Source organism: Prionailurus viverrinus, chromosome B4 (genome assembly GCF_022837055.1).
Source record: "Prionailurus viverrinus isolate Anna chromosome B4, UM_Priviv_1.0, whole genome shotgun sequence".
Lineage (NCBI taxonomy): Eukaryota > Metazoa > Chordata > Mammalia > Carnivora > Felidae > Prionailurus > Prionailurus viverrinus.
In genome coordinates, this window is record NC_062567.1 from 43,797,027 (window position 1) to 43,820,921 (window position 23,895).

The 23,895-nt window shown below is 43.6% G+C and overlaps 1 protein-coding gene across 2 annotated transcripts in view; it reads right to left on the reverse strand.

The window, feature by feature from the left end:
• HEBP1 (heme binding protein 1) overlaps positions 1-23,085 on the reverse strand; it is a 38,590-nt gene extending 15,505 nt beyond the window's left edge. Inside the window, exons 1-3 of one of the 2 annotated variants that reach the window (XM_047868188.1) lie at positions 23,074-23,085; positions 9,859-10,026; positions 1,049-1,187 (exon numbers count right to left, since the gene is read on the reverse strand). In XM_047868188.1, coding sequence (XP_047724144.1) covers positions 1,049-1,187; positions 9,859-9,936 — 217 coding nt within the window. In that variant the 5' untranslated portion in view covers positions 9,937-10,026; positions 23,074-23,085. Of the gene's footprint in view, positions 1-1,048; positions 1,188-9,858; positions 10,052-23,073 lie in introns of those variants that run through there. The other variant, XM_047868189.1, reaches the window with a different exon arrangement.
• Positions 23,086-23,895: the final 810 nt, after the last annotated feature.

Here is a 23,895-nt window from a genome sequence, read left to right on the forward strand (position 1 = left end):
CTCTCTGTCCCTCCCCCCTCTCACGCTCTTTCTCTCCCTCAAAAATAAACATTAAAAAAAAAAGCCTAGCAAAAAGCCCTAAAGAAATACATTCAGAAGACAACAATGATTGTATTATTTGGGGTGCTGTTGTGTTATGTTCAAAATTTTCTTTAACGAGTTTTATAATTTTTATACATATTTTCTTCTAAAAAAAAGTTATGACAGTATTAAGAAGGAAAAGATTTCTGACTTCCTACTGGTGGACTTATACAAAGCCTGATTACTTTAGTCCTAGTAAATGTTACTGAGGTTAATACCAGTTTCTAACTTTCTAAATTATCAGCTTGAGAAATACCCTAAAAATAAAACATCACATCTCTTTTTTCACCTTGCTTTCTGATCCAATTTGGGTTTGCACTGATCATAAAGGGTAGTTTAAATTAGAGAGCTTTAGTGTTACATTCATATTAAATATGGTTTTCATGCTGACAGGCACACTGAAACTTCACGCCCATCATTTTAAAAATAGGGGCACAGCCATCACAGACTGCCAAGACTGTAAGGAGTGGGACAGCTTAAATATTCTCAGACCCTTCATTTGCTAGAACAGAGCCGGGGACCTGCCATACTCAACACTCACTGAGCCTCAGTACCCTGCAGATTCTGAGCAACCAGACCAGGGGACTGAGCAGAGATGTTCAGCCTGGAGGCAGAGGTCTCGGGTCAGAGGTTGGCCTGGCTCTGTGACTTGGCTTCCTTCACTCAGTCATGATAAGCACCGTATGGTTAAAAACCCCAGAGTGTATGTTCACTCCTGGGAGAGAAGCCGGAAGGCAGTGATACTGAGCAAGGGATACCACACAACGAGGGGGAGGCTGGGATGAAGTCAGTGTGGTTCCCACCCCCCTGCCTGCCGAGTGCCCCCGTGCACACAGTACAAGTTCACAGGCCACGGAAGCGCACGGTGACATGTGCCTTGTGGCCTCTCCCTGTGTTTTCCACTGATGACGGGAGCCGTACCAAGCTTGCCTCTGAGACTAGAGCCACATCCCTCAGGGATACTCACCCTTGTCATTGGTGCCCCCCACATACTTCATGACCTTGGGCATGGCTTCACGCAGACCCTCATCCACAGGCTTATCTGTCACTTCCACTGTGGCAAACTGTCCGCCTTCACAGGTCCTCTCCTCATAGGAGACTTCTTCCTAGGGGCAGAATACACATGCTTAAGAGATGTAAAGTGGTAACCTGTGGTGACTCCAGAAGCAGTAACGGTCCAGCTACAAGAGACCCTGACTGCTAAAGAACTTTCCATGACGAACCCGGGCATGGTGGCAGGGTAGAAGAGATGACAGTAGAGGTACGAAGGGCCATGAGAAAAAGGTTCTGGGACTTCTTACAAATGTAGAGTCAGCAGAAAAAAAAAACTTGGTATAATCAATATTCTCAGAGAGATAAGAGAAGATACCGCATTCCCAAGCCACTCAGAACGTCCCCCAGAATGCTATAAAAATAGAATGTCCAGAGATCAAAGGGCTCTTCGAAATTAAAAATACAACAGAAATGAAAAATTCAGTGGAGAGGTCAGAAGATAAAGCGGAAGGAAATCTTCCAGAAAGTCAAGTGAAAAGGCAAAGGAGTAGAAAACAGAGGAGGAAAGGAAATCAGGGGATCAGGCCAGGAGATCCAACACCTGAATGACAGGAGAACCAGGAAAAAGAGAAGAGAATTGCAAAGGAGGAAACAAAGAGATACAACAACAATGCCACAGACTCCAAGGCTCCGGGATGGGCCTCATTCTAGAAGCAGGGACTCAGGGCAAGAAGAAACAGAGTAGTTCTCTTCACTCAGTACTTCCAGACACTACTCCTGTCTCGCTAAATGGTACCCCTCCCCCACTCCCCAGGATGCTCAGCTCCACTACTTCTCCAGAGCCTTCCTGGCGGGACCCCACCCCCGCCACCCCCAGCATGACCACTCTCTGTGTGGGTCTCTGCCCGAAGGTCCTTTGCCATAGAGACCCACGCAGCTCTCCTTCACTCCCTCCTCCTCTTCCTTGCCCTGTGATATCTCCGATAATTTCATATTCCTCAACATACACTATAAGACCGTGTCTTTCAAACGTTAAAGAGAACCACGACACATAACAAGAAATGTGTATTTTTTTTACAAGGAGAAACAAAGCTTCACAAAAATAATACTTTACCCTTAGGGAGGGGATACATTCTGCATCAAGCCTTTTCTTTCTTCCCTGTTGACTTCCACTCTACTCAAGTAAATTTCATGCTATTCCAAGAAAAGAAGAAACAAGTCCCCTATATTGAGCTATCGGGTAAGGAAACACTGGTGCAGTTTGAAAAATCTGCCAGGAAGTCTTTGTGGACAAGAGCTATGCCACGAAGCATCATAAATGAGATGCTCATCATAAATTAGATGCTTAAGGAACTGCCTCGCTTACTAATGATGATGAAAACCAGACACATGGGAGAGAGAACTTGGCTGCCCCTGGCTGGGGAAACAGGACTTCCCATGACATCCTAGACTGAAAGGTCTCAACTCCCAAGGGGACCGAATGACTCTGTGGAGGTGGGGCTAAGTGGCCTGAATAGTCTGAAAGAGTACATTTGCATTATAGTTTTGTGTTTAGAATGAGAAAAATACCTATTGTGTTTGTAATGCAAAATTAAAGGAGAATAGCAAGAAGGGGGGGGGGGGGGGCGGGAATTGCACCAGACCAGGAATCAAGAGGCTGCAAATCTACCACGGCTACTAATTCCAAGGGTTGCTGTGAGGCCCTCCCCTCGGAGAGCATCACACTACCAAAGAGTCTCCAGTAGCAAACCCTGCTGTGTAAACGGGGCGGTTTTGCTCGTTCTGGCTCTGTCGCAGCACAGACGACACACACCTTCCACTGGAGGTCCCACCGAGTCCTGCCATTTATGTTTTAAATTCCAGAAATGCTACTCCGTGAGTCACAGAATTTCAGCCTGAAATTTCCCAAAGAGGAAATGAAGAACCAGAGGGATTGAACGGCCCAAGAACACACAGCTACTAAGCGGTGAAATTGGAACCAGACTTCACACCTCCAAACCCTAGTCTAATGCTTACTGCCGGACTCTATACTGTATGGGGGATGATGTTAGTGCCTTGAAGCATCTTTCTTTAGCTACTAAGTTATTTATTTATTTTTTTTAAGTTATTTATTTATTTTGAGAGAGAGAGAGAGAGAAGCAAAGAGAGAGGGAGGGAGAGAATCCCAGGCCGGATTCTGCATCGTCAGCATAGAACCAGACGTGGGGTTTGATCTCATGAACTGTGAGATCATGACCTGAGCTGAAATCAAGAGTTGGATGCTTGGGCACCTGGGTGGCTCAGTTGGTTGAGTGTCCGACTTTGGCTCATGTCATGATCTCATGGTTTGTGGGTTTGAGCCCTACATCGGGCTCATTGCCGTAAGCACAGAGCCTGCTTTAGATCCTCTGCCCCCACTCCCTACCCCTCCTCCGCTCACGCTCTCTCTCGCAAAAATAAATAAAACATTAAAAAAAAAAAGTTGGATGCTTAACTAACTGAGCCACCCAGGCGCCCTGAGTTAGTTACTTCTGATAGACATTTGTGTGCCTGCGTCAAACTCAGAATAGGGGCATCCAAATTCATTTCATGGACCCTCATCTCTCACAACTGGAGAAACCAATGATAAACTCTCAATGGAGAAAAGAGCTGGTTGGCTCTTTCCTTTGTTCTTTCTTTCCTTCTTTTTATTCACTCAACCTACAACTATGGGGCATCTACCGTGTGCTGAGCACTGTGGCATGGGCTACGATACAGAGAAGAGAGACAGAGTCTCTGACATCAGGAGGGGCACGGGCTAACAGGTAATAATCTGATATGTTTAAGAGGAGAGGCAGGGCAGGGTGGGAACACAGAAGACTAGTCAGGTTGTCTTGCAGGGCATGGGTGCATGTTGACGTGTTTGGCTAGGTCAGGCTGACTTTGAGGTGCTTATAGATCATCCAGCTGGACATTCAGTCACCGATGCATTGATTCATTGAATAAATATTGAAAACCTCTGCTGGGTGCTATAGATTTAGAGATTAATATGATATGGGCAGTCTGGTTGGGTGGTGAGAAGATTATAAAATTATCATATGATGTAGTAAATGTTCTGATAGGTCGGGGAGGGCGATTCCAGGTCGTGGACACGAGTGTAAATGAAAAGAACAGAAGAACAAACTGCTGAGAGTGATGCGGTTCACTGGGGCTGGAGCAAAGGCAGTCAAGCAGGGCACAGCAAGAGAGGGGCCAGACGCACAAAGACCTCATAGGCTGTCACAGGGAGAAGGATTTTGTGACAACTGTCCTAGTGACGGTGAGCCGAGTGTGCAAGTCAGTTTCATCCACCCCACATTAATTCAAATGACTTTGTGATCCAGATATGGAATTTCGAGTAGGAGGGGTCCCGGAGCAGAAAGGAGAGTTCTGGGGATGGTCTAGGCGATCCGTGCTCTCAGCCTGTCCCCCAAGCAGAAAGTCCAGGGACAGGGAAGAAGGGCTTCAAAGAAAGGAATCCAGTGTGATTCAGAGAGATAAGGCTTCCGTGATAAGTCTACCCACCCTTAAGGCTCAACTCCACCTCCTCCTCCAGAGTGATTTCTCCTTCCGAGGAGCTCGGAAGGCAGACAAGACTAAGGTTAGAAGGGCCCTTTCATATCTATCTGTTCATCTGCGTCCTGTTATAGATGAGCAAACTGTCCATTGTGCAAGCTGGACACGTGGGTCTAGAGCTCAGCAAGACACTGATACAGGGATATAAGTTTGGGAGTCATCAGCAGAAGGGGTAACTAAACCTGTGAATGGAGCGAAGATTGCCTGGGGAACAAATGAGCGTTCAGTATCACTTAATCATGTTAATTAATCCCCTACCTCCAAGTCTTCATTCACCAGGTTCTTAACCTATCCCAGGTGGTCTAGGCCCCGCCTAACTTCTGTCTGCCTTGCCAGCCACACTCAGAGCTCTTCCTCACTGGCCTTCTATTGCCTTCAGTGCCATGGTCATTCCTGCCTCAGGGCCTCTGAACCTGCCTCTTTTCTCTCCCCGGAATATCTTTTTCCTGTCTCTGCCTGGCGAACCCCTACTTATCCAAAAAGCCCCAACCGAAAAGTCGCTTCCCAAAGAGGATCCCAATTTAAAACAAGTTCCCCTGGTATTTTGGACAGGCCCTTGTCCTTTCGACACACAATACGTATTGTCATTACAGCTGAAGAATAACGTGTTTAACCTCCACCTGCAATCACAGGCCCCATGGGGGCAGGGGCTGTCTGCGTCTCTTAGCATGTACTGCTGTGTCTTGCATATAGTAGGTATTGCAAGGGTCTGTGGGGAAGGAGGGTAAAACCTGGTCTTACCCTAACGACAAGGAATACAACAGACATAGCTGGGTAGAGAGATAAGAAACTAGTCTAGTTATATTTATGCTAAAGAAAAGCAGGGCCACGATGTCTAAAGGTGGTACCATGGCAGGTCCCACCTTGTTTTTACAGCATCTAAGTCCATAAACTCTCATTGTTTACTGGATCGCTCAAACCTAAGTGACGGATATTACAAAACTACTCTAGTTCTCGAGGGGGAATTGAAATAGAATTCCATTTCTGCAGAAAACAAAGCACCTAGGTTAACCCAGTTAACACATTTGGTTCTTCAGATTTAATGTCTTTAGTGTGTTTCTTTTTTTTTTTTTAATTTTTTTTATTAAAAAAAAATATTTTTTTTTTACGTTTATTTATTTTTGAGACAGAGAGAGACAGAGCATGAATGGGGGAGGGTCAGAGAGAGAGGGAGACACAGAATCAGAAACAGGCTCCAGGCTCCGAGCTGTCAGCACAGAGCCCAAAGCGGGGCTTGAATTAATGAACTGAGAGATCATGACCTGAGCCGAAGTCGGACGCCCAACTGACTGAGCCACCCAGGCGCCCCTAGTGTATTTCATTGTCACATGGAACAGAATAGCCCACTTCTGCCCCAGATCCGGCTAGCTTATGCTCCCAGTCATATAAGGATTTGGCCCATGACTACAAACACCAATATTCAGCATTCGATGGGAACCCTGGTCAAGTTCAAACTCCAGACAGGGATCTTGCAACAATGCCTCTTGCAACGGTATTTGCAAGGTCCTCTGCAAGGTCAGTTTTTTTTTTTTTCCTTGCCACCTGATGTGGTGGGTGTACATGTTAATTCCGGAAGCCAGCTTTCTCATTGTAAGAAAATAATAATAACAATCAACCTAACTCAGGACTTTCTATGTGCCGGGTATTATTTTAAATATTTTGCATGGATTCGTTCACTCAGTCCCTCCAATGATCTTGTGAAGACGTTAGTGTTTTTATCTTCATTTTCAGATGAAACTGGAGCACAAGGGGTTAAATAACATGCCCAAGTTACAGCGGGCAGGTGGTTGAGCCAGGATTCCAACCCAGGCTGTCGGGTCCCAACCAATGTGCACAGGCTGGAAAAAAATCCCATAAAGATGTCAGTTGTTGATGTCAGTCCTGCTCTGAGCATCCACAAGACCCACCCAATCCAACACAGAGAGCAGTGTGTCCTCCTCTCTCCAGAAGCAATGTGGAAGGCACCTGATAAGGTCTGCAGCAGCCTGGACCTCCCCCATCACAATCAGTTCTGAACATCTGGTGAGCCTGAACCTGAGCTACACAGGACACGCTTCCTGCCATCAATTTGCCCAGCAAAGTAGGCAACAGTTCCTGACCCAGACTCTTTCCAGGGTAAGATGCTCAATTTCAGGGAGAGTCTGTTTTCAAAATAATAACATCCTGAATTTGTGTATGTGTGTGTATATATATATATATATATATATATATATATATATATTTAAAAAGGCTTTAACTACCTTTGAATATTTAAGTAACTGTCACATAGGCATGGTGATTCTTGTATTACAGTTGAGGAATTTCAGGGTTCAGAGTGGTTAGGAGGTCAAGTAATTTACCCAAAATTACCTGTGAAACTAAAGGGATACTAACACCATACCCAACCAAGTGTTAGGTATTTTGTTGAACAACTTTGAATTGGTTATCTCATTTAAGCTTCCAAACAATCTTATAAGATACAAATTATTTCCTCTCATGCTTACTTCAGAGAAGTTAAGTAAGTTGCCTGTGACCACACAGCCAGTAAGAACAGAGCTGAGTTGTGACATGATGATATTACCACATTTGAAGGGGGTAAACATTTTAAATGTTTATTTATTTTGAGGGAAAGAGAGCACAAAGTGGAGAAAAGGCAGAGAGACGTAGAGAGAGAATCCCAAGGAAGTTCCTTACTCAGTGCAGAGGCCTATGCAGAACTCAATCTCACTATCCCAAGATCGTGACCTGAGCTGAAGTGAAGAGTCAGAACGCTTACCCGACTGAGCCATCCAGGCACCCCGCATTTTCATGCGTTTTAAAAAATTAATATGTATGGTAACACTGGGAGCAGTTGGGAAAGATATTTTTATATCCATTCTACAGCTGCAGAAACTGAGGTTGGTCAGATTAAATGATTTGCATCCGCCTGATAGCAACATCCCAGATAGCACCATACTCCCATCAAATGTTGAGGGAAGATGCTTATCAGGGAGTTGTATTTGTCCTTAGAGGCACCAAATCAGTGGTAGGTGACACTGTACCCATAAGGGAAACAGAAGCTACCAGAGTATTTTGAACAGAGGCATCTTGATTCAAGGAACTAATTTCATAAATAATAAAAGAGTGGAGATGCCCCACAGGGAGCAGCGAGGCAACCCACAGGTGAGTGAATACCTTAGGAGGGGTAGAGGGAGGATTATGCTACCTGAGCTCAGACACCTGGATCACTTGGTGGAAGCTAGAACCATGGTGGCCCGTCTAGAAAGACCTGGATCCACAGAGAAACTCTTGGTGCCAGAGACCTGATAGTTTGGAGAAACACCTTCTTCCCTTCCTCCCACCCTCTTATCTCCCAGTAGTGCCTCCCACTGGGTGAACCTCACTGCCAGGTGCCTGACATCGGAGCCTGGGAAATAGGCAACTGGGATCAGCCCCCACTCCACACAGAGACCCAGAGAGCAAAGCAGGGAGTGGGTGAGGATGGGATCTGAGGGCAAAGAGGCAGCAGACCAACTCAGACCTGAATTTGCAATTGTCTCTTAACCTAAAGAGACCAAGTAAGCTGGATTCCACTATAGAAAGGAAAGCTTTCTGGAACTTGTTGGTAACATGTGGATTCTATAAGTGTTAGGGCCAAAAAGCACCGTAGACATCCCTGGGCTGAGTCCACAGACTGGCAGGCACACAGGCCTGGTCTAGGCACAGACAGATCCCATGGCCCGCAGTTTACAAACATTCGTAGGCAGCTATCCACAGTTAAAACCGACATATTTGCACAGCCTCACTCCTAAAATTCCCTGTTCCTTCCTCTCTCCCCTGCTTGTTTTTCTTCACAGCCCTGATCACCATCTGATAATGATGTTTGACCTGTTTTTTTGTTCACTAACCACTCAGATGTAAGCCCCATGAGGACATGGAATTTTTTTGGTTTTGTTCACTGCTCTATCTCCACGGCCTGTAAGACGGACTGGCACACAGATGGCACTCGACAAGTACTTCCTTGTCGAATAAATTAATTTTAACTTGGGAGAGTTCACACGAAGAATCTGGATTTCTGGTCTTCCTTAAAAATCTGGCAACTCTGGTTTACGTCTCTGTGAAGCCACATCACTGCCTTTGTAGAGGGGGCCCTGAGTTCTCTCTGATTTGCCTCAGACCCCACCTTGCCCTAGCACCTAACACGGCTAGCGTTATTCCCCTTACCTGCTTGGATGCTTGTGGGCATCTGACTATGTCACCCTTGATCTGGGCTAACCTTGATCATTCTATGTGCTGCCGAGGAAACGGAGAGACAGACAGATGAAGGGACAGGCCTCTGGTTATAGTTGCTTGAAGAGTGCAGACTAGAGTCTAGTTGAGGGCTTTTGTGACCATCACTGTAGCAGGTACCAGAACTTGGCCGCCAGACAACACAGTCCTTTAACATATGAGATGCGAAACTGGGAGCTGAGTCTACAAAGTGCACGAAGTAGTTGTCTGCCAGGAGACTATGCTCTAGTGGGGGACTCTGTCTTCAGGGGGCAGTCCCATTTGCTTGTGTTAGCACTGATGTAAATTTGGGGGGAGACAGCAGTTACACCCTCTTCACCCAACCTGTATTCTAGGACCCAACTCTGGGAGTCCCACTGGCCAACATACATCATTTCACAGCACTGGGCCTTTGCACCTGCTCTCTCCTTTTCTGTGCACTTCTAACCTCCCTGAGGCCCAGCTGAAGACACCTCCTCAGGGCAGGCCCCCTCATCAGCCCCTGGCAGAATGGTTTGTTCCTGCCCCTGTGCCTCTGTGGAGCACAGATCTTGTTCCTTTATACTCAGTCCTCCAGGAGTTGGGAGTTTCTTAAGGACAAGCATGTTTCTGGTCTTTCTGCAACCGAAGGTCTCCCAGGAAGCAAAAGAGCAGAATGCTTGGGATGTTTAAAGGAAGGAATACATTCAACAGGCGCAGTTCTATCGCCACGGGGTACCCCTCCCCCAAAGCAACCTCTCCTTTTTGTCACCCCTCCTCCCAGCAGAGCCCTAGGCCTGCTGTGCTGGACTTCCCTTACTTCCTCCTTCCCAATTCACGTGCTGGGCACTGGGGGGCCGCGCCCCCGGTAGGCGCCAAAACGCACACTCCGGAGCACAGCGCTGTCCCACCTGCGCGTCAGAACCCGCCCCCGCCCCCCCTCCGATCAGGGTGCGGTGGGAGGTGCCGCCCCGTTTCAGGTCCTCGGCAGCCCTGCGGGCCTACCTTGCCCCCTTTGCTCAGGACCTGCCAAGGCCACGTCTCTACGCTCCCGAACAGCGAGTTCTTGATCATGCCCAACATGGTGCGGCTGCGGCGCTCCGTACGCACCTGCGGACTCGGGGTTGCAAGGGTGGATAGGGCGAGCGGGGCCGCAGGCCGCCGGCTGGGCTGCTGGGGCTCCGCCCCGCGGAGCGGCGCTCGAAGGCGGGCTGGGCGGGGCACGGCGGGAGCGGCGGAGGAGGGGCCGCGCTCCGCCTCCGCCGGCCCCGCCTCCTCCACTGAGTGCGACTGTTCTGGGGGGCCTGGAAACAGATTCTCCCGCGTTAGGGATTTAGGCATCGGTAACGGAGAACTTCCTACATCCCGCCGCCCTCCACTCTGTCCACGGCTGCTTCTGCTCTCAGGTACCTGGACACCAAACTTCCAAGCCTCTGATTCCTCTCGGGCTTTTTGGTGCTCCACTCTTAAGGCTCTGCCCCCCGCAGGGACTGAGTAGACAAGGTTCAAAGTCTCTGTAGCTCCTGACCCCTGGAGACAGCTGATGGCGGCATCTCCACCTACAGATATCCTAGTGTGTCCCCCCCCCTCCACCCCGTTACCTCTCATCTGGACGATTGAAAAAGCATCTTAACTAGTTTTCTCCTTACCACTTTCTTTCCTGCAACCAGTTTTAATCACAAATTCCACGTTAATTTCTCAATTCGTGGCTTTGCTCATTCATCCCTTCTATTCAAAACCTTCTAACCAATGTTATTACCATTTGTTGAGTGCCTGTTCCCCCTGACAAGCATTTTACAAATATCACCTCCTCTCACCACTAAACATGCATATTTTATAGCCATTTTACAAAGGAGGAACTCAATACTCAGAATAATTGACTTTCCTAAGATGAAAAACCAGTGTGCAGCTTAGCCAGGATTTGAATCCCTGAGCATGCTGTCAATATGCATGGTGTCAATATTCTCTGACAGTACAACGTTCATTGTGTCCCTGGAAACACCGTGCAGTCCTTCTGTCTGAGCCCACCCACCATTTTGTTTATTCAAAGTGTTCTGTCCATATGAGGGATTTAAATGCACCTTTAACTCACTGGTAATCATTGTCATCTGGAGTTGTTAACCTAATTGTTAGCCTCATTTGTGCAGGCCGCTCTGCCCTAATCTTGAAGGACTTCCTGCTGTGCCTGCATCTTGACAGAGAGGACCTTGAACCTGAGCCAGATAGTGGTGATCAATAATGGTGATGCTGATGGCCTCCAGTTTTGTGGTAACATATGTTAACTTTATTGTGTATAAACAAGATTTACTTTTGACTAATATTTGTTGATTACTATAAAATAAATGACTATTTAATTATTTTAATTACTTGATGACACTGATTATGAGGCACTGTTATTTTATGTGCCACCAAGAAAGAAAACAAATGTTACCTGGTAAACTATGATATTTAATTGATTTGAAATCATCCAGGGACATTAAAATGTGAAATAGCATGCAGTTTACGATTCGGAAGAGATTGTATGTTGCTTTGTAAGAGTTCCTGGGTCTTTCCTTCTCATAGCCATGTCCCCTTTATTACAAACTAATCTATTAAAGGGCAAAGATCTATTTTTCTTTAGCGTTACCCTCATCCAAGGGTTGCTCAATGGCTTTCCAATGATTAACAGAATTCTTCTTCTTCTTTTTTTTTAATATTTATTTATTTTTGACAGAGAGAGAGAGAGAGAGAGAGAGAGAGAGAGAGAGGGAGAGAGAGAGCATGAGCGGGGGAGGAGCAGAGAGAAAGGGAGACACAGAATCCGAAGCAGGCTCCAGGTTCCGAGCTGTCAGCACAGAGCTGGACGCTGGGGCTCGAACTCACAGACTGCGAGATCGTGACCTGAGCCACAGTCAGATGCTCAACCGACTGAGCCACCCAGGCGCCCCAACAGAATTATTCTTGACATTAGATCTAATCATCTGTTTTAGTTACAGTAAAATGGGGCCTATTTCTCAGCATGGTAAGTAGCAAGAACATTTGGGAATCAGAAGAACATAGGGTCGGAAGATCTGGATTCCAGTTTGGCTCTGTCCTGCTAGTGTGATTAGTGTCTCCTCTGCAAATTCCCAAGCCTCTGTAGGCCTCTGTTCCTACATCTGCAATGTTGGGGTAATAATGTCCCTTTACATTGCTGTCAGCAGGATAGAAATTGCTCAGGCACTTAAAAGCACTGTGTGGACTGTTAAGGGCTAGACTCTCCCTACTCCTAGGATTAAGTTGGTTGTACTACCTACAACTGACCCCAGCTGCTTCAAGAGCATTGTATGGATGCATCATTTTAAAGCACAGATTATTAGGAGTTTTCCTTTCTCTGAAGACTTTGATATGTTGTGAGATACTTCCCTTTGCAATTTATTAGCTATTAAAATTGAATAATGTTGACTGTGTATGTACTATAGACAAAAGATACCGTATGGATTGTTTAGGTAGTGGGGTTTTAAGGATGCAATGTTATGATGAAGCAGAATTTGGTAGGAGAGGGATAATAATAACACTCCTTAAGGGCTGTATATGAACCAGTTAGCATCAGAAGTGCTCTATCTATTTGGTTTATCTCCTTTAACCTTGACAGTGACCCTGGGAGGAAGGTACTAGGACTTCCCCAGTGTTGTAGATTAGGAAATTGGGGCATAGAAAGGCTAGGTAATCTACCTAAGAGCAGGCAGCTAGTAACGGTGAAGGTAGGGTTCAAAGGCAGGTACTGTAGGGCCAGAGTCATGCTGCTCTGAATGCTTCTGTAAATATCTAGGGCATTAGAGCAGGAAGTGTGACCCACCCAATTTCCAAATCACCAAGTGCTGAAGAGGTTGGGGAAGAGGGCAGTCGGAGACTTCACAATGAATCACAGCAATGGCTACAGCTGCTTTTGTTTCCTTGGAAATGATACCCAGGAAGAGAGACAAGTTCATGAGATCGGGGGTGGATGAGGGGGTTGATATCTACAGCAGAAGAACCCACTCAAAATTTGGAGCTTGATGGGAGGCACACTCAGAAGCAGGGTTTACCTAGGCCGAGAGGGAAATCATGCAGGTAGTAATATTTATGTGTAAGGCAAAACAAAGCAGAACTCTAGGAACCAAAGTTGTATGCATGTTGAATTGCCTACTAACCATTTACAGGGAAGAGAGAGCGAGACCAGGAGCTGTGGGAAGGGAGTCTGGTGAAGTGAGCATGGTAAGAAGGGAGAATTCAGCTACTGAGGAGAGAGGACGATTTTGAGGAAAGACACTTTAAATGGAAGTGGCTTTTTTTTTTTTTTACCCTGAAGCATACGATAATTGCCTCTTCCTTCTTTGCAGGAAATGTTCATTAAGCCAACATACTTTCCCAAGTCAGGGGGTTGCATGGGAAGTCAGAGTTGAGCCTGGCCTTAGTTAAAAGGAGACAAGGTTCAGTTACTTTGGATAACATTTGATTGGCCTTGATTTTCAGTTTTATTCTTCCTGTGAATTGAAGTCCAGAAACACACTCTACACCGAGGTTGTACAATATGACATCTTTCCCTTCAAATAGGACAGAATAATGGAGACGTGTTCCCTTGTTTGTAGGTTCTTGCAGTCAAGCATGACGAGCCATTTTGTTTTTGGTCCCTCTGCCCCTTTCAGAATGGGCTTGATTTATTGTTTAAAAATCACTTGCACGCTAAAAATATTTGTGATGAATATGCTAACGATACCACTGATAATATCAGTGCAATGACAATAGCTCCTAACATTTTTGGCATCTTTACTATGTGACGATTATAACTTAATTTCCTCTGAGAAAAAGCCACTTTAAAAAGCAGGTAGACCAAGTTTCTGAGCCTTAAAAAAGCTGAGGCTGACAATTAGGGCAGAACTGTGTTGTCTCAGGGAGGAGAGGTAGGTTGGAGAAACAGATATGAAAAGTCATTAGCGTCTTCAAGTACTCATGGGCACCTTGGAAGTGATGAAATTCCCCAAGTAGAGAAGGTAGAATAAGAAAGGAGAGCCTAGACACGACACTGAGGAATGCCAGCATTCAAGGGGGCAGAAGTGGGGGACAGTTGTACTAAGGAGAATGAGAAAAAGTTGTGACATAAGGAGCCACTAAGCCAAGAAGCCAGAGGAGAGTATGTGTGTCCCAAGAAGGACTGATGGACAGTGTCGAATGCTGCTAAGAAGCCAAGTAGGAAAGAGACTGGGAAGCATTGGCTGGATGTAGCAACAAGAAAGCCTCTGTTCTTGGCAAGAACAGTTACACCGCAGGCTGAGAGGTGCAGAAATCAGACTGAGTGATCCAAGGAGGTTGTGGATGGTACAGAAGAGGATGGCACAGTCTAGTTGTTACAAGGAGGGTGACACACAGCAGCTGAATGAGGAGAGGTCAAGATACATTTTTTTTTTTTTAAACCATGGAGAGACTGAAGCAAGTTACTTTAATTTTGAAAAAAAGGAGCTAGGAAGGAGGAAGATGTCAAGATTCAGGAGTGAGGTGGTTGGCTGAGTGATATTTCTGAGAAGTTAAGAAAGACGTACATCAGGACGTATCTTCCATTATGCAGAGAGAAAAGGAGGAGATGAGTATAGGTGTCTATGCTTTTGGAGGTTGTAGGTGGGATGGTATAGGAGCCCATGTCAGAAAGATTTTCTTTTCTCTGTGAGTAGATTATGAGAATAATAGAACAAGTACAGGACAGAATAGGCACCATTTTTTCCCCTAGAGGCAAAGCATCAGCAAACCAAATCGTAATTGGTGATAAGGCATGCAATCGGTTGTATGCAATACTAGGAAGCCTAGAGTGTATGGTCCAGGTAGTGGGGATCTATCCCACTAAGATTTTTACATAGGGGGGCTAAATAATTGGTGTTCCTGACTCACGTTAGCAGAGAGGGTCATCTGGTGTAACCAAGAGGCTTCTGAGTGCGGGTCCAAGAGACTGAGGTTCAGAGAAGAAGGCGTTCCCCCCTCTGATGAGTTCCCCTGTTTGTACAAAGATTGCCTCCCCGGTCAGCCTTTCTCATCAACGATATCTTACCCTGTCCTTTTTGACTGTGCACATGTTCTAACCTCAGGGAAGACCCACTCTCTGCCCATGGTAGTGATGCCTTTTCCTCTGCCTCCTCTTAGAACGTAGCAAAAAATCAGTACCACAGATATTGATACACCAGGGAATTAATTGCTTCCTTGCAATTTTGCTTCCGGATTACAAAAACAAAAGGTCATTTCCTTTAATTTTCAACGCTTCTTCAGGTCCGGTTTGTTTCCTTTAATTTTCAGCACTTCTTCATGTTTAGGTAGGCTGTGTACTGCAGCAGTGAGCAGAACAGACAAAAGCCCTTGCTTTTTTGGAGTTAACATTTTTAATGTGGGAGACAGGTAGTAAATAAATGCACCAATAAATATATGATAGGGCAGGTGGTGTGTGTTGAGCCAGAGGTGTGTCAGTGTGTGCCGCTTTATTTATTTATTTATTTAAAATTTGTTTAATTTTATTATTTTTGAGAGAGACAGAGAGAGAGAGAGAGAGAGAGAGAGAAAGAGAAAGAGACAGAGTGCGAGTGAGGGAGGGGCAGAGAGAGAGAGGGAGACACAGAATCCAAAGCAGGCTCCAGGCTCCGAGCTATTGGCACAAAGCCTGACGCGGGGCTTGAAACCACGAACTGCAAGATCATGACCGGAGCCGAAGTTGGATGGTCAGCGGACTGAGCCATCCAGGCGCCCCATTGTGTATGCCACTTTAGACAGGGCGGTGACATAGCAACCAAATGCATTGTATGGTCCTTCTTTGGACCCTGACTGAGATAAACTAAAGGTTAATTTTTTTTTTCTAACTACTCCATAAAATCGAACCCAGGAGTGACAGTCAATTTTTTGTTGGATATAAATTAATGTGTATCTCCCCACCAAGTAACAGCGCAGCGGAGAACCTGGATGATCCCTTCCACAAACGATCAACATTAACGTCACCAACGAGGCACGACGTGCCTCTGGACTAATGCTCTGAGGATGGAAAATTGCCCATGTGACATATGTGGCATACCTGAATCGAATGGTAAAGATATCAGAAAAACCAAATAAGAGAAAATTCTCTAAATTACTGGCCTGGGAGGCATGTGAGTGGCTCAGTCTGTCGAGGGACTGACTCGTGATCTTGGCTCAGGTCACGATCTCACAGTTCATGAGGTCGAGCCTCACGTCAGGCTCTACCCTGACAGCGCAGAGCCTGATTGAGATTCTCTTGTCTCCCTCTCTCTGACCCTTCCCTACTTGCATGTGCTCGTACTCTCTCTCTCTCTCTCTGAAAACAAACAAAAAAACAACTTAATAAAGAAAAATTACTGGCCAGTATGTTAAAAGACAAGGAAAGACTGAGAAGTTGATCCAGTTTAAAGGAAACGAGGAGACATGACAGGTAAATGCTGTCTGTGACTGTGGACCAGAGTCACTCTGTACTAAGGAATGTTATAAAGAACATTAGTGGAACATTAATTGTAAAGAACATTAATTGTTTAAATTGGAATAAGACTGTAGATTAGATAAACGTACCAACGTTAAAGTTTCTGCAACTAATAACTGTATTGTGATTGTGCAGGAGAATATCCTTGTTCTTAGGAAACATACACTGAAGTATTAAGGTGACAAATGGCATGATATACGCAGCCTACTATCAAAAGATGTGGAGATAAATTGTAGTAGGTATGCACAAGCATCCACATAGCCTTCTTCTTTCGCCTAATACGTTTGTGCCCTCGTCCTAGTTTACTCTGCCCCAGCCAGACTGGTCTTCTTTGTATTCCTCAAGAGTCAGGGCCTTTGCACTGACTATTTCCTTTGCTTGGAATGTTCTTGCCCCAGGAATTCACTTGCCTGGCTCCTTCTCGTCATTCAGGCCTCAGATAACCTCTTCAGAGAAACTTCCCTTGACTACCCAACCTAAAGCGTTCCCTCTCCCCCAGAACACTTACCATTATCTGAAAATATTTAATTAATTAATTTCTATACTTTTCGTTCTTTTTTCTAGCTCTTTCCACTGGTATGTACATATCATGAGACAAGGAACCTTGATTAGGACTCTGTCTCCAGTACCCAGTGTCAGAAACATAAGTTCTCAATATATATTTATTGAATGAATGAAGATGGGAGGGGGTGTGAGAGGGTGGGAGGGGGAGAGTGGGAGGGGCAGGACTCTAGGAGGAAAGTGGGCAACATGAGCACAGTTATTGGAGAGACTGTGTGTGTGTGTGTGTGTGTGTGTGTGTGTGTGTGTCTTAGTGTCTCATATTCTATCCTATACCAACCAAGTGCACTGTTTTAGGAGGGGAAGGAAAAAGTTGTAAAAATGTGCTTGTTTGAAACAGAGTTGATCATAGTCAGCAGTTTTGGGGAAAAAGAGGAATCAAAAGAGAGGAACTTTTTTGACATACCCATAACTCCATTGTCATGTCAGCGATTTCTTTTTGATGACAGAATCTCTATGAAAATTGCAGCTAGTATGGCAGAAAGGATCTAGTTCCCAATTACATCTAAGTGGACTGGCTTGTCCTTTATTTTGGGGAATTCCCCTTCCATCTTATCCTGTTCAGAACAGTGTTCTAATTTCCCCATTTATGGTACCAACACCTGGACGTCATCTTTGTGTCACTTCACTGTCCCTTCCTGGTGATACCTCACATAGAATACTTTGATATGTGGACCTGTGATGTCAGTCTGAGTTTCTCACAGTGTGCTCTTTGCATCTCCTGTATCTTCTGTATCAATGCAGATTCCTTGGCCCAAAATCAGAATCTCTGGGAGAGGACAACAGGAAAACAGTTAACTTTTTAAAAATTTCATGCCATTTTTTTTTTTGAGTCACGTGTACATTTCAAAAACCCAAAAGGTACCGAAGGATACGTAGTAAAGAGTTTCCTTCTAGCCCCTGTTTCTCAGCTACCTACTTCCCTTTCTCGGAAGCATATATTGTTACATTGCTTTCAGATATATTTTTCCCAGATTTCTTTTTCTACATAGACAAATACGTGCAGCTATTGGTCTCCCCACTCCTGCTGCACAAATGGTAGCTTGCTATACTCATGGTTTCTATAAACTGTTTTATGTGCCGATACAGAATGAATTCGTCCCGTGTTGGTATATCAGGAACATCCTCATATTCCCCACAGCTATGGAGATTCCCGTGCGTGGAGGTGCCACACTTAAAAAGTAGCCAATCAATAGCCGTTTACAATTTTGATAATGAGAACAATGCTGGAATGAGTAACTCCCTACACATATCCTTTCCCACATGTGCAAGGACATCTAAAAAATTCCTGCTGATACCTGTCGGCCAGGTATTTGCATTCGCTGCACGTTTCCAAGAGGGAAACAACACGTTTCCAGAGGAGGTGTTACCCATTGGGGCGGAGCTGTGACTTTTCCCTAGTCATTGGTTGGGAGGAAGTTAGAAAAGGTGGAGGCAGGTCTTGAGAAGGACAGGCACCATGTTGTGAAGTGCCTGCCTCAGCTGAGGTCTTTTGGAGCCTCCGATGGAATGGAGGCTATTCTCCTTTAGCCACGGGGAGGGGGCTGCTTTTGCGGACTGGGAGGGTTAAGAGGTATCAGGGTTCAAGGTTGTTAGGCTCATGCACCCAGATATCCCCATCTTAGGTCTCTGATTCTCACTATCATCATACAAGGTCCTTGACCTTGACAGGAGACCTGTTTAGGCGGCTGTTCAGTATTCTTTGAGCCCTGCTAGCCTAGTAATGAAATTCTGGACTTGATTTTCAGCATGGTCTGCCCCCTGGGCTACAAAGGATAAGCACTTCTTTAAACACTGCCATGGAGGTTTTCTCACTTTCCCAGGGTGTCTTGAGTTGTCTGGTTAACCTGAACCCATCTTTTTTTTTTAATTTAAATTTAAATTTAATTTTTTTTCTTCAAGGCTTCTAAGGCTATGAACAAAAGCCAGCCAACTCCACAGTCTTTATAATTATTTCCTTCTTACTTATCACCACTAATGGAATCCCTACCCATGGCTGACCTATAGTGACCCAGTTCCAGAATCTCATTCTGAGGGTCTGCTTTCCAGACCTACTTCTACTACCAGTTGTTTTAGCCGATGTTCTTCAAGAAAATGCAGGGCCTGAGACAAGGACTTGCTTGATGGTCATTATTTTGGGAAATGATCCTTCCAGGAGCAGAAGAAGGAAGAATGAAGCAGGAAAGGAAGAACAGATAACCTAAGAGCACCTCACTGAGTTGACCCACTGTGAGGAATTCGAGGTGAACCCTGCTAGGGAAGAATGTGTGTAAGAACTGTCTGCTTGAAAGGGAAGGGAAGGGAATATTTATCATTGCCTCCTGTTCTTGTATGAGGGTTGTCCCATGGGGCACTAAGTCTCTTGCATTTCCAGTTTTTAGAAAAATTATTTCATCCTTTTGTATCCTCCAAAAGTGACCAGTAAGGGTTTTTTTTTTTAATGTGTCATTACAAACTTACGGATTTTAACATATTTTGTATGTTTCGCTCTCTTGCAATCATGATTCTTAATGATAACCTTCAAATTGTTGCAGTGAAAAAAAATGTTTTAATATTTATTTATTCTTAGAGAGAGACCGTGTGAGTGGTTGGGGGGTGGGGGGCAGAGAGAGAGGAAGACACAGAATCTGAAGCAGGCTCTAGGCTCCAAGCTGTCAGCACAGAGCCTGACGTGGAGCTCATGACTTGAGCCAAAGTTGGACGTTCAACCAACTGAGCCACCCAGGTGCCCCCAAATTGTTGCAGTTTTGACCATTGGGAGCTCCTTCAGATTGGTTCTTGTGACCTTTCAACATGACCCCAGTGGACTTTAATAGCTTCCTTGTTTCTAGCATGACTAGATATTACAGGCTCATTCCTGCTCCCAATTGAAACTCCTCTATTGTTCCAAGGAGTACTGGTTGCTTTTTCATGAGAAGTAGTATTTAGAGATTCAATCTGGGCACTAGGGGTCCTCATTGCGTTGGCCATCGCGTTTTCCTTGGACAGAACTAGAAGTATGTATTCTTGTATGAAAAAGAAAAATACCTCATGAGAGTTAATTCTCATACTTCCAACTCAAAACATTACATTTTTTCTTTACCTAATTCATTTATTTTATATTTGTATCTCTTTACTCTTACTCATTAACATAACTCATTACTTAACTTGCTTTAGCTTACTCTGTGTGTATATATAATAGTTTCAAACATCATTTGCAAATTACATATTGGCTTTATCCTGTTATATACATGTGTATAATAGTTTCATACTATTGTTATTAGCAATATGAGCCCTGAATACAACTTAAGATTTCTTTGAAATTTTATTTTCCCTTTAGAATACATCCCACTGGGAAAATACAGTCAAATTGCTATATTTAGAAGTTACTAAATTAAATCTTCTCTATATAGTTATGACATAAACTTGATATATTTGATATCTTGTTTTCAATTTCTGGGACTGATATTTTCCCAACTTGATTTAATTTTGTTTTATAATTATGTAAACCATTGACATGGTTTCTAAGTTAAAAGCTATACCCAAAGTAAGTTCAGAGAAATTTGGCTTTTAGCCCTGTTCCCTTTAATCTGCTTCCTCTTTCCTCCTAAAAGTAACCATTTTCCATTACATTTTAATTTGTTCTTCCATCTTTGAAAATATATGCATTTTTCATATTTCCTCAATTCTTAAAAAAGTTTATTGATTTTGAGAGATATAGAGAGAATGCGAACAGAGGAGGTTCAGAGAGAGAGAGAGAGAGAGAGAGAGAGAGAGAGAATTCCAAGAAGGTTCTGCACTGTTAGCGCAGAGCCTGACTTGACTTGGGGCTTGAACTCACAACTGATGAGATCATGACCTGAGCTGAAATCAAGAGTTGGACGCTTAGCCAACTGAACCACCCAGAAGCTCCAATATATTTCCTCACTTTTAATGTAAAATTTAGAATAGTAGAATTTTATGTTTCACCTTGCTTTTCTCACTGAACTAAAATAAACATATGCAATTCACTCCATAGTGGTACATAGAAATCTTATTCCTTTCTACAGCTGCATAGTTCTCCACAGTGTGAATTTATCCAGATAAAGCAGATTTGGAATAAGTAACTTGAAGGGTAGAGTTATCACTTGCTGCAATGGGGAAGACTGCAAAAAGAACAGGTTTTAAGGGGACTATCAGGCGTGCGATTGAAGACACGTTTTGTTGGAGATGCCTATTCATATCCAGGGAGAGTTAGAGTAGACACTTGTCTATCTGAGCCTGGAGTTCAGGGGCAAGGTCCAGCCTGGACATGTAACTTGTAAGTGAATAGCCAGAGGGGATGGTGAAGGATTGGAGGAGTAAATGCTTCAGGCTGGTCAGTCCTCCCCTGTCTTCATTAACTCGTAACTCCTGCTGAGATTGTAGTTGCCTGATTTTATCCGCTGGGTCCCTATTTCGCTGATTTCCCTGGCAAATGGGAAGACAGTCATGGCCTCAAAGCAGAATAAGGAAGAGGCAAGAGGAAATGTAAACTTGTTTCCACTAACCTGTTTCTCGCTGCCAGTCATCTGCCCCAGGCTGTGGCCAACATGTGCCCCAACCCGCTTCAGGTGCACAACTCCTACCTCCCCAGAACTTCTGACTATCCATGTCATTAGTTCCTGGAATTCACATCCCCTTCAATTGTTTCCTCATTGAATCACCTGGGGAAGGGAGCCAGCAATCTGTGCCAGGTTTCCATCTTTGCAGGAAGTAAACATTCTATTTGAGTTCTAAAATTAAACAAGGGAAAGGGACATTTATTTTTTTTTAAGAGAGAAAACATGGGGAAACGCTGGTTTATCATCTCTTCCAAATTTTCTATGGCAACACCCCAGAGAAATTGAGCCTGATTAGAGTCAAGTTGAGGAAAACAGGCATTCAGTAAAGCTGGGAACTGCATGCTGGGTGAGAAAATAAAATATTGACTACCGCTAGGAAAAAGAAAGCATTTTTTGTAAAGAATTCTTATGATATAAAAACTCTGAAATTCCATGGTGGGAAAACATGTATAATGCTTCCTTAAGAGATATAGCCCTAGTCTTCAATATGCAAGAGGAGAGATACCAAAGTTCATCACAGACTATTTCACAGGAAAACTGGAATCAGTGTTAAATACAATCACCATTAGACTATAAAATTAAACTCCGTGACATAATTGAGGTTAATAAAATTTAAATATTAGATATCTAATATTAGGTATTAGAAAAGCATTTTGATAGAAATTTATATCTACATTAACTTCTCTTGACTGACTCTATGTTTTTAGTATATTTAATTTTTCTTTTCTATTTCTCTTCTGGTGGCAACTTTAAAATATTTTATAGGGAATATGTGTTTATTACCCACGAACACAACTGAATACAGAGTCAAAAGTGAAAGTTCTGTAACAGTACTCTCCCTTCGTGATGTAACGCAACATTCCTCCCAGAGATAACCACTTTTGACAGTTTTAGATTTATCTTTCCTATCTTAGTCCATTTGGACTGCTATAATCAAAATACCACAGATTGGGTGGCTTCTAAAGAGCAAAAATTTATTTCCCACAGTTCTGGAGGCTGAGAAGTCTACGGTCAAGGTGCCATCATATTTGGTGTCTGGAGAACCTGCTTCCTGGCTCATGATGGCTGTCTGCTTGCTGTGTCTTAAGATGGCAAAGGGGTGAAGGAGCTTCATGGGGTCTCTTTTAGCACGAATTCCATTCATAGGGTTCTGCCCTCTTTATATAATCACCTCCCAAAGTCTCATTTCCAAATACCATCACATTGGGGATTAGGTTTCAATACATGAATTGTAGGAGGATACGAACATTCAGTCCATTGCATCTTTTTATGTACATTAACTCACACATGCACACGCAGGATCATTGTCTATATGTTTCTGAAACTTATGATGGATATGTTCCCATCTTACTACATTTAGATCTACGTCATTATTTTTTTCATTCTGCACACATATTAACAAATTATGTTTTTTAGAAATCTATTTTTTACTTCAAACAACTCAGTAGAATAATGGGCAAAAGATAGAACTAACAATTCTCAGAAAAAGAAGCACATAAGAGAAGCACATAGGACAATATTCTCAACCTCAGTAGTAATCAGGGAATTACATGCTGCATATACCCTTTAGATTAGCAGAAACTTTAAGAAGTTTTGGCAATTCCATGTGTTGACAACGATGTATGGACATCAACGGACTCTCTAATACACTGCTAGTGGGAATGATAGTAGTACAACTTTTAAATTAAAAATTTTTAATTTTGATACAGTTGTACTTCGCATACACTTCAACACAACAATTCCACCCCTAGGTGTCTATTGCAGGAGAACTTTCCCTCAAATAGCAAGAATCTCGCAACAGCACTCTTATAATGGGAAAATACAGAAACAACCAACATACATTAACAGGAGAATAGCAAAATAAATCATGATATATTCACCCAATGGACAATAGAAAAGGCGGTGAAATATAGCTACTTACAATAACATGGATGAATCCTTGAAATATTTGTTTAAGGGAAAAACAAGTCCAGAAGATGATAATATGTGATACCATTTTCATAAAGTCAGAAACAAGCAAAATTAAACAGCTATTGTTTAGGTATATATCCACATGTATTAAAACATTTTCATGTTTTAAAGGAAATTGAAAGGCAGTCTTCGGTATCTTGGTTATCACTTGTGGGAAGCAGAGACATTGAATAGAGAAAAAACACATGGCTACAAACTATTGGGAATGTTTTAGTTGTTGGATTGGGTATCAAGTTCATGAATGACCGCTAAATAATTACAATTGTAACATATTTTATATCATGTATTCCTTTGTATCAAAGGAAATTGACATACTGTATTATAACTTAGTTGCAGGTGGACAAGATGATGATTCCACATTTATTCATATTAGGAAGTGCTCACCATGATAAATGTAGCTACCATCTGTCACCACAAAATTATTACATACTATAAACTATATTTCTGATGTGTACATTGTATCACTGTGTCTTACTATTTTATAACTGG